Consider the following 11,901-nt stretch of genomic DNA (forward strand, 5'->3'; position numbering starts at 1 on the left):
CCTCTGTTGGTCTTCCTTGGTCTCTTGTGTTCTGGGGGCCTCTGGATGTCTGGAGTTTTGATCTCCTCCATACCTGCTTCATGCCCTGGAGGACGGGGCTGTGGCCCCCCCACACCCTCTAGCAGATCATTACATGAAGGAACCTTTAAAAAAAAAAAACCAAGCGCGTCCATGCTCACAGGTGTACACACGGGTGCTCACACACACAAACTACACCCTTTTTGGCTCCTACCTATGCACTGATTATGAAAGGGTGGAGTCTGCACATTCTAATGTAAAGTTGTAGGTTCTTAATCTTGGCTTCCTTCACAAAAGACTATCAAAAGAAAACAGGAAGTAACAATGAAAGGGAAAGCCTATATGGAGACAGAAACTTCTGGGGGAACACAGGGGAGGAAGGTCAACCTTAAACTCAATGAATTAAATAGGAACTATAACTTACCACAACAGAAAGCAGATCACAGATGGCAGCAAAACTAAAAAAACGTATAAATTACACTGAGAATATAATCATAAAGGAACCAACCAGGAAATATCTGTTATATTAAGTAATACACAAAATAACTCGAAACACCAGTGTCATTGTGGCAGTGCTGTGGTCCCTGAACATGAAGGCAGCTCTGAGTGCTCTCATTTGCTCTTTCTCTGTTTGGTTTATTTAATATTCTGGGATTTTGTGTTTTTTCGTGGTTTTGTCTTTTGTATTTCTAACTCCTTGGTTATCCTTTAATACTTTTATGATTTTCCAGCCCCTAGATTTTGTCTGTGTGCCTCCCTTGTGGTCATTGTCTAGTGTTCCTGGTTTCTATGTTCGTGTTGTTTCCTGTTTTACTTTAGAGTGTCCCACATTCAGTGTTTTGAGGTTTTCTTCCTCTTTGTCTCGTCAGGTCTAATAAGGTTCAGCTGCGTCTCCTTCCTGTTGTGAATTTCCATCGTTCCTCTCTGTGTATTTATTGTGTGTGCTTCCCATCATTGGATCTTCTGTTCATCTGTGTTCTCATGTCTCAGCTTCCTCGTTCCTGACTTACAGGTTTTGCATTGTTTTTTACGTTCCTTTTGGATAGCTTCTCCCAGTTCAGCTTTTGTTAGTGTTTTTCAATTCCCCTTCGCTTGTTGTGTTGTAGACTTTTCGTACAGCCATAAATAAAGGCTCGCCTTCAGTTAAAACCTTCCCCTGTATCTGTGTCTGCGTTTGGGTCCTCATTCTCTCATCTCCACACGATCTGCCTTCGCAAATCGTGACAATGTCGTTCCATTGATTGGCTTGTTTTGTTCCTGGTGTCCTTCTCTTTGATGTGTACGCTTTATAAATAAAGTTTTATTCCTATAATGATGCTTTATGTTGTTATAAAGTGCAGATGTGGACACTGTTGTGTGTTTCAGTGAGTCTCTTTAAAGCCGTGCTTTGAGCTGCTTTTCATTTACCACCTTTTGTAGTTCCAATGTTTGCTCAGCAGTAGTGATGTGCAATACCACTGATTTCCTTTCCGATCCGATACCAAGTAATATTCAGGGTGGTATCGACGATACTGATCCGATACCAATACTTTGTACAAAAATGTATTTTATTTATTGATCTCAAATTATAGCGTCATAATGATTACAGGACATCAGATTTCTTGTTCTTATCACTTAATAATGCAGAGTTCATCATATAGAAATAAAAAAACTGAAGTTGTGCGCTATTTGAACACCTTGCCTGCCTGCAGCACTAAAGGACTCGTGAGAGACGTCTGTCTCGCCCTAGCAGCACCTGTCCCTGTCCTTCTCTTCAGTTCGTCTCAACATAAGCTCGTCATATTCTGTGATATGATTTACTCTGAGGTGTTTGACAAGGTTAGTGATGTTGCCACAACCATACATGCCAACCCTCCCGATTTTTCCGGGAGAATCCGAATTTCAGTGCCCCTCCCGAAAATCTCCCGGAGCCACCATTCTCCCGAATTTCTCCACGATTTTCCACCCGGACAACAAAATTGAAAAACCATTGCAGAATTCATAGGCGCCCAGCCAATTCCAGTTTCCAGACACTAGTTTTAATATTACTCTTATTTCTCTTTCTGGGTCGCAAAAAAACTTTTAACATATTTTCAGGTGAGAATGTAGCTGTGTAAACTTCAAATATCTGAGCCGACACATCGTCTTCAAACCCCCGCGGTCTTTCGCTACTCGGGTTAAACATGATATACAAGTCACTTTGATAACTTAAAAATGTTATTGTTTGGCTTTTTCAGTGTTTTATTTGTTCGTGAGTAAATCGGTTTGGCTGAGATTAAAGTTATTAGATTAGATTAAATTAAACTTTATTAATCCCTCGGGAGGGTTCCTCCGGGGTTTTCACACAGCTGAATAAACGTCAAACAGAAAATGATTAAACAGAAGTGTGAGACGGTCGAGAGTTTACGTCAGCGCCGGTTATATTTTAGATAGCAAGGAGCAGACGGCAGAGTTTCACTCCACCGAGGGAGCTCGTGACGTACTACCCGGCTTTCTTTAGACCGCGAAGGCCGGTCCTCAGGTGGAAGCAGCCTCTGAATTTGGACACCCGCGCTGTTTCTGGGCCGGCCAATAATAACGGTGACATTTAACGTATTTTATCCGATAAATAAACACTGTAAAATGTATTTATCACCCCCCACAACAGCCCTTTTGAATGTCTCCCTAATTCTGAGGTCTCAAGGTTGGCAAGTATGGCCACAACACCTCACTTTTTTGCCACATGTATCGCAAACCACGTCTCAGCTGTTTGTGGAGGTAAAATACGTCCGCACAATTACGCTCAGCCATTGTTGTGAGTGCGACGCCAGCGAGCTGCGAGACATTTATACAGCCGTATTTCGCACATGACTATGAAAGGCGGAAGAGGAAGTAGTTCCTTTGAATGTAGACAATCCGAATGTTATAGTTTCTTTCCACTGTGTTCCTGTTAATGATAAACTACAAATTTACCCTAAATTACTAAAATATCGATATTTTAATGTGAGAATCGATTCTAGAACATAAATGATTGGTATCGGAGGAATCGATATTTCAGGATCGATCCGCACATCACTATTGAGCAGAGGGCGTTGCTCAGCACAGATCACAGTGTTTGCTGCTGGTTTTTCTCTGATCATGTGTGGAACTTTGTAGATTCAAGCTGACAGATCGTATATACAGCCTGTGGAAATGCTGGGAGGTTTATTATGAACAGAACTGAAGGTTTCTGTATTTTTCTTTTTTCTTTTAAGAAACACAAAGACACAAACTGCTGCTGCCACGTCCACACAGAACTCATGAAACATTTTCATTCACTGTATTATGAACATGCAGCATGACTGTAGACAATATAGTAGACACACAGACTTGGATAGATACAGCCACACAATTTAAAGGAAGATTTTTTTAACCTCAATTCAATTTTATTTATATGGCACCAAATCACAACAACAGGAGCTTCAAGGTGCTTTATATTTTAAGGTAGACCCTACAATAATACATGCAGAGAAAAACCCAACAATCACGAGCAAGCACTTTGGCGACAGTGGGAAGGAAAAACTCCCTTTTAACAGGAAGAAACCTCCGGCAGGCCCAGGCTCAGGGAGGGGCGGGGCCATCTGCTGTGATTGGTTGGGGTGAGAGAAGGAAGACAGGATACAGACATGCTGTGGAACAATTCACTGTGAACTGAACATCTTTTTGTTTTTAATTGTCACTGATAGATGTCACTCTGAGCTACAATTAGTTATTTTTCCCTCATTTTATGACTTAAAAATTGATTCAATCAGCAGATAAAAATGTCTAAAATCTTAGTTTATAAAAGTATATTATTTATTTTCTCTATACTATATAGTAATAAGGAGGCAAACTCATTTTCCATATATTTTTTATTGATGTTTGAGGACACATGGATAGCTAAATGTATAAATACTATATGATTCCTGCTTTTTACTTTTTTTTATTTATGGTTAACTAACAAGTTTCCTCGTAAAATCACAACTTATGCAGAACAAATTGTTATCAGTCATCAACCTTAAAGTCAAAACTCTAAATAACAATCAAACAATCAATAAAGAGCATATAATATGAACACATCAAACATGTGAAGTCAGAGTCATCTGTAACAATCAGACTAAATTACAATTCTTCAAATATAAAAGTGAATAATTTCTAAGCAGCTGTTCAGCTGATCAAATACACCACATTGGATAAAATATCAGACACATAATTTTTACATCACTTGGATTCTAATCTCACATCAGCTGGAAGAAAATGCCTGCAAGATTCAATGAAACGTGAACACATTAAGAGCTTTTCAACATTAAATCACAGGAAGAGCAAAAAGAAAGAAACGTTAATACAAACCAGTTATGCTGTGGAAGGCAATTTTTAATTGTCATATTAGAACATCAGCTTAACTGAAGTTGGAAACCTCACTATTATCATAAAAGGTAAAATAAAAAAATAAGCAGACATGAGTCCTGCAGTATTACTGGATTCTGATTGATTATGGAGGAAGAATGCTGGATAAACAGGCTCCGAGAATTTAGTTCTGAAGCTGTGAATGTGACTCAGTTTGTCAGATGAGACACAATAAAAGGACAGAGTGCCTGCAACCCAGTCCAGAAACACTCCCAGTCTGGACAGCCAGTAGGAGGAACAGGGTAATATTTGGACTCATTATTATGTTTTGCACAGAAACTTAGAGGGTTTTCACCTGAACCTTGATCTGGATGGTGAGTAAAACACCACAAAATAGCGTTTTTTCCAAGCCTGCATGCATCATTGTTTCCTTTCTTCTCAAGTTGTTTGTAGCAAACATCTACATCCACGCAAGCTTGAAGAAAAGCTTTGCATTCCACCTCCCAGTAACAGCGGCCAGTCAGTTCCTCTCTGCACAGAATCTGAGGAACCTCACTGAATCTCTCAGGAAGGTCAGGATATGGCTGTTTCTCTCCTCTTGTCACCTCCTTGTCTCCTTCAGACAGAAGGAGTTCACAGTGTGCTGTGTTTGGATTCAGACTGAGACCACAGGCATCTGATGGAGAAAAAGAGATTCACATTCATGATAATGTGACAGATTTTCACTTTCACGAAAGTGCTTGCTCATAAAGCGTTTGTCTGATTGTTGGGATTTTCTCTGTATTATTTGTATAATCTTTATGTGATATTCTAAGGTCATTACCTTACAATATAAAGAGCCTTAAAGCAACTGTTGTTTTGATTTGGCACAGTGTAAATGAAATAAAATTTAACTTCTTTTAGAAAGTTTTGAGTTACGCCAGTGGACAAGTAGTACGCTCACCTACCAGAAGAAGAGTGGTAGCAGTTAGCAGTGGCTAGCATAAAATCAGCTAAAGCAACAAGAAATTGCCCTTGTGTCACTGTGAGAAAGCTGAGCTAGGTTAAGTGCTAAGTACTCCCCCGCCATATGCCTGATATAGAGAGTACTCGTAAAACAGTACAGCCTTCCTGACTTCATAACTCCCTACAACACCAGACACAGCTATCGAGCTGGTGGTTAGAAAGAATAAAGTTACGTTGAAACCAAGCACACCATTGTTTTTCTTGTGACATTACCAATAAGTTTGATGTGTCACATGGCCCTCTTCCTATTGAAAAAGCAAAAGTTGTATCCAAGATGGCCGACTTCTAAAAAGGACTTCACCCATCTTGAGGAGTTTGCCCCCTCACATATACTAATGTGCCACAAACAGGACTGCTCTTCTACCAAGCCAACCCGTCTCATCTTATTCCGCAACATCAGAAACATTAATATGGACATTCTCACTACCAGTTTGGACAATGTTCAGATCAAGGACTTCTATTCTACTCCTGATGATTTGTTGTTATATTATAATAATTGTCTACACACTGTCCTTGATTCTCTGGCTCCTGTAAAAATCCACTCTGTTTCCTTCACTCCCTGGTTTACCTCTGACCTCCGAGCTCTGAAGGCCAAAGCTCGGCAGCTAGAGTGTAAATATAAGAAATGTGGTTTAACTTATTCAGAAATCTATAAATACCACCAAGACTCCATCAGTAAGGTCAAACAAAGCTTCTACTCTGGTGTTATCAGTTCTTATGAGGGTAATGCAAGGACTTTGTTTTCAGTTCTCAACAAACTAATTCAACCCCCCAACGCTTTACCACCGCACTTCTATTCCTCTGAAACCTGCAACTCCTTGATGCTGTTCTGGACTACGAAAATCAATAACATCCACCAGCAACTCAGATCAAATGTTGTGTCTACGCCCTCTCCAGAACCTTTTCTCCTTTTTGAGCCGTTTTCCACTTTTCATCTTCCTGATTTATCTGATATTTCCGAGTTCATATGTAAATCAAAGCCACATGTCATCTTGACCCCATGCCCACGGGGCTCGTGAAATCCTGCCTCTCTTCTTTACTCCCACTCATTTCTGCTATCATTCACTCTTCTCTCACCACCGGTATCGTTCCCTCCTTATTGAAGACTGCTCTAGTCACTCCTATACTGAAAAAACCTTTAGATCCTAACAACTTTAACAACCTCCGTCCGATTTCCAATCTACCCTTCATTTCTAAGATACTCGAAAAAGTGGTTGCAGCTCAACTTCATTTACACCTGTTTAATAATAACATCTACGAGAGATTTCAATCTGGTTTTCGCTCATGTCACAGTACAGAAACTGCTTTACTTAAAGTCACTAACGATCTTCTAATCGGAGCTGACTCTGGTCTTCTCACCATTCTCGTCCTTTTAGATCTCAGCTCAGCCTTTGACACCATTTCTCACTCTGTACTTCTAAGCAGACTTTCTTCTCTCAGGATCTCTCTCACACCCGTCGCCTGGTTTCAATCATATCTCCTCGACCGTTCCCAGTTTATTCAACTAAGATCATTCCGCTCTCATCTATTCCCTGTCACCTCTGGTGTACCCCAAGGCTCAGCTTTGGCCCTCTTCTCTTTATAATATACATCCTCCCTCTAGGTACCATTTTCCGCAAATTTGATCTTCAGTTTCACTGTTTTACTGATGACACCCAGTTATAGCTCTCCTGCAGACCTGATTCCTCCCTCCCACCTTCCTCCCTTTCAGAATGTCTATCCGAGTTAAAATCCTGGGTTAGCTCTAATTTTCTAAAGCTCAATGAGGATAAAATTGAGATCCTCCTTATTGGCACCAAATCCAACCTTTTGAAGGCGAACCATTTCTCACTCACCATCGATGATTCCTCAGTTTTCCCCTCTCCTCAGGTTAAGAGCCTTGGTGTCATCCTAGACAGTTCACTTTCCTATAAATCTCACATCAATAATCTCCCCCGTTCCGCCTGCTTCCATCTACGCAGCATTAAGAGATTACGTCCTTCACTTTCCACCCAGTCTACGTCCATTCTTGTCCATAGTCTCGTTACCTCCCATATGACTACTGCAATTCTCTTTTGCATGGTCTCCCCAAAAATCCCTCCATAAGCTGCAACTGGTTCAGAACTCTGCTGCTCGCATTATCACCAGATCCCCTCCTACCAGCACATCACCTGTCCTTCAGGAACTTCACTGGCTCCTTGTGATAATATTCAAACTTCTTCTGCTCACCTTCAAGGCCCTTCATAACCTCGCTCCTCCTTACCTTTGTGACTTGTTAAGCACTATCTCTTCTACCCGCTCACTTAGATCTTCTCCTTCTATCCAGCTTGCTGTACCTTCCTTCTGCCTCAGCACCATTGGAAGCAGAGCTTTCAGCTGCTCTGCTCCCAGGCTGTGCAGCTCTCTACCCCCAGATATAAGAAACACTGGTTCTCTCCCCCAGTTTAAATCCGAACTCAAGTCCATCTGTTCAAATCTGCATATTCACTGTGAACCCACTGTTTGTTCATTTTATCTTGTGCTTTTTGTTTTATTGTTCTTATTCTGCCATTGTTTTACTATGTGTTTTATCCTATTGTAACGTGTCCTTGGGTGACTTGAAAGGCGCTCATAAATAAAATTTATTAATATTATTATTATTTATTAAGGTACCAATGGAAACTGCTACTGGTGGCCAAAGACAAAAGAAGAAGAGACGTGGAAGGTGTGTTAGGAGGCAACAAGAGAAAAGGAAAGGCAGGAGTTTGGAGGGGAAAGTAGATACTTTAAATGCAGGGCCGATGACTAGTAAAGGGATGTAAATGTAAAGAAATGAAGTACGAGTCATTTTGAAGGAAGAGTATGTACAGTGTGGCTGAAGGGAGTGCCAGCCAGGATCATGAGTTTGAAGCTGGAGATCGAAGTAGGGATGTTGAATGTTGTCACTGTGCATGTCCCACAGGGTGGATGTCAGTTTGAAAAGTGAGAGGAATTATGGTTTAACTTGGATGAAGTGGTAGAGAGTGTCCTCAAGGGGGAGAGAGTGGTGACTGAAAAAAAATTCAATTTGCTGTGAGTGGGAGGGGTGGAGCCCCGCCCCTCCCTGAGCCTGGATCTGTCGGAGATTTCTTCCTGTTAAAAGGGAGTTTTTCCTTCCCACTGTCGCCAAAGTGCTGCTCATAGGGGGTCATATGATTGTTGGGTTTATTCTCTTTATGTGTTATTTTAGGGTCTAGCTTACAATATAAAACATCTTGAGGCGACTGTTGTTGTGATTTGGCGCAGTATAAATAAAATTGAATTGAATTAGATACTTAAACTCCTCCACTTGGAACTGGAAGTTGTCCCTGACCTGGAGTTGCTTCATGTCTCATTCAGTTGGAGCTATTTTAAAACTTTACCAACTTTATCACTTAGGAATACTTTTCCTTACTTTTGCTCTTTATAACTCTGTCAGATTAATTGTTGTTGACGTACATTATTTTTCTGCATCAAGTAGATTGGTTTTTACGGTTTGATTTTGGAACCCCTGAAAACTCTTTCGACATGCATGAAAAGGTTTTTACTCAAAGACAAATTTCACAGAAATGAGAGAAGTTTAAGAAGAATATTTTAAGAAGTTAAGATTTTAATTATTTTAAAAAGGCATATATTTAAGGACAGTTTATGGACAATATCAATAGCAGAAACCAGTCTGACTTGAAATATTTTTCTGTACATAATTACTGTTTTAGCAGCCACCTGAGAAAAATGTGACCCTATATATTAAAATAATCAGCAATTTCATGTTGAAAATTTAACACTATGAACCTGGAAGAATATTATTTTGTAAGTACTTACACCACATCAGATCTCTCCTATCCATTTCATTTTCCACATCATTGATATACACCCTGAGAAATTCTCAGTGATCAGGAAGTTCTTCCTGTAGTGGTAGATACTTCCTCCCTTGTAATTATCATTTGAAATGGCTGCTACTAGGGAATGGAAACTGTTGTTGGTCTTCAGAGCTTTGGCAAGGTCATGGACAACTTCGGCCTTTGCTGTCATCTGCTTTATCACTTCATCTGAGAAGTACCATTGGTCCTGGGTAGGTGGAGTGTTACCATCAGTACCTTCCAGTTTCTTTTTCTCCAAGTAGTCAGACATGTTCTGCAGATATGGGTCAGTGGATTTCAGGGAGGTGAAAACAAAGCAGAGAACTTCCTCTACTCCTGGTTTAAACACCTCTCTGTCCAGCTCAGACTGATCTGAGATGATCTTTGTTCCCTCCATCATGTCTACAAAGTACCTGATGATGGTGACTTCTCTCTCTTCATCTTTGATCCACTTGGTTAATCTCTCCTGACTGAACGGTGACTTGTCTCTGTCATAAAACACTTTCACTAATTCCTGCTCATCTTCCTCACCTGCCCTGATGGAGGGAAGTTTCTCAGCCATTGTTTCCTGGAGTGAAGATCTGAAATACTCACAGAGCTTCTTGAATCTGCCCAACTTTTCTTGTATCTGTGGAAAGCTTCTCACCACTCTGTCCTCCAGCAGATCATTGCATCTTATGTCAAGGTTATGAAGCTCCTGTAAGGTATCTTCAGCCTTACTAATAAATCCACTGCTTATCATGTAAGCAGCTTTTGGATGGAATTTCTTCAGAGGCATCAGTGTGACCTTCAGTGGAACACAGTTTTCTCTGTTTTCTCCCAGTAGTTTTGGAAGTTGGATGTATGTCTTCACTGCATCTTCAAATGTTCCAGGGTTGCTTTCAAGGATGAAGTCTCCATAGAACTTGCAGGTGAATTTATCAGTCACAGCTTTTTCTTCATCACTCAGCTTGATGTCAACTTTCCCCTCAACATTAAATGAGGGGATCTTCTTTATCACTGCTTGCATGCTGCCCTCGATGGCTTGAATGCTGCTATCATCTAACTTCTCACTGTCAAACACAAAGAAAGCATTTGCTCCATAAAGGATTCCTGTGACTACATGTGTCGCCAAATTCTTCACATGTTCTGCTTGTTGGGTGTTCTTGGTTTCATCAGGAGTCAACATCAGCTGTTTGAATTTGGTGGTAGCTTTGTACTGAAGTGTGACTCGACACTGATGATGTGATTTCTTCCTATCATTCAGATACTTGGCTGATCCTTCAACTTCAATGAGCCCACCCAGGAAACTGGCCTTCAGAGAACCATTAACATCCAGCAGTGCCGACTTTTTTTCAATGGAATCCGTTGCATTGATGTGAAATTCACTGCTGTGCTGAATATGCTCCACTGGCTTCTTCTGCAGAGTTTTATTATTCCACAGTGTGACACCTTTAAGACACAAAATCCACAAAATGGGGGAAAAAAGTCTTTAGAAAGTTTAGAAACTAAATAGATTAAAATTGTATTTGAAATGTACTAAAAAATGTAAAACTTAATTTCAAAACAGTTTAGGTGAAACTGTAACACTCATAAAGCTCTAGAGAGTTAGAAATCTCATGGTTTTTACTCTGCAAAAAACATGCTTCAAAGTTTTTATTCTATTAATGTTTTTTTTTGAGACAGAATCTATTCTGTTCTTTCAGAGATTTCCAAATGAATTAATCTTAAGGTTGTCTGTTCTTTAAAGGGTTTTTTTTGCTCCTTTTGTTACTCACCCTTTTCATTTAAACTATTATTTTCTTCATACAGTATTTTCATTAAATGGTCATTAATATTTCATTGCTGATTGCAAATATTTCTTTGATGCATCTACTTACCCTATAAGTAGATAGGTCATTTAAGAAACAAATTAGTGTGGGTTTTTGCTGGCCATACGGCTGATTGCTTGAACAACAAATCACATTTTACCTGGGATGAGTTTCCCTCTCCGTGCATCATAGAGCATCCCTAAACTGAAAGGTTGACCCAGAGCAGCCACCTCCAAAACAGATGATGCTCCTACATGAAAAAAAAACATGTGGTCATAAATACAGTGTGACCACTCAGCTTCTTTCATGTTTTCAGCTTCCAGGAATTGCCTACAGATCCTTGCAATATGGGGCCGTGCGTTATCATGCTGCAACATGAGGTGATGGTCGTGCATGAATGACTTAACAATGGGCCTCAGGATCTTGTCACGGTACGGTAAAATGCCATCAAGAAAATACACCTGTGTTCGTTGTCCATAGCATACGCCTGCTCATGCCAGAATCCCACCGCCACCATGGGCCACTCGATCCACAACGCTAACATCAGCAAACCACTCACACGACACCACACATGCTGTCTGCTATCTGCCCTAAACAGTGAAAACTCATCTGTGAACAGAATGCCTCTCCAACGTGCCAAATCGATGTGAGTGTTTGCCCGCTCAAGTCGGTTACGATGACGACCCTGATGAGGACGACGAGCATGCAGATGAGCTTCCCTGAGACGGTTTCTGACAGTTTGTGCAGAAATTCTTTGGTTATGCAAACCGATTGTTGCTGCAGCTGTCCGGGTGGCTGATACATATCTCCATTCTGAATTTTCACAACAGGCTCATTACTTTTGGTTTAATGCATTTGAGGGAAATTGTTAGTCACTCAACATATTCATATTCATATTCAAATTCTAGACATCAAATCAATTTAAACCT

The 11,901-nt window shown here is 40.4% G+C and overlaps 1 protein-coding gene across 1 annotated transcript in view; it reads right to left on the reverse strand.

Moving 5' to 3' along the window:
* LOC102308149 (stonustoxin subunit alpha) overlaps positions 1-11,901 on the reverse strand; it is a gene marked incomplete in the record, with an annotated part of 32,155 nt that extends 20,254 nt beyond the window's left edge. Inside the window, 3 exon segments of the mRNA XM_014340899.2 lie at positions 9,147-9,210; positions 9,213-10,613; positions 11,133-11,901. Of these exon segments, the coding sequence (XP_014196385.2) occupies positions 9,147-9,210; positions 9,213-10,613; positions 11,133-11,367 (1,700 nt within the window).

This window comes from Haplochromis burtoni, unplaced genomic scaffold (genome assembly GCF_018398535.1).
Source record: "Haplochromis burtoni strain Fernald_Lab_line unplaced genomic scaffold, NCSU_Asbu1 Contig_422, whole genome shotgun sequence".
Taxonomy (NCBI): domain Eukaryota; kingdom Metazoa; phylum Chordata; class Actinopteri; order Cichliformes; family Cichlidae; genus Haplochromis; species Haplochromis burtoni.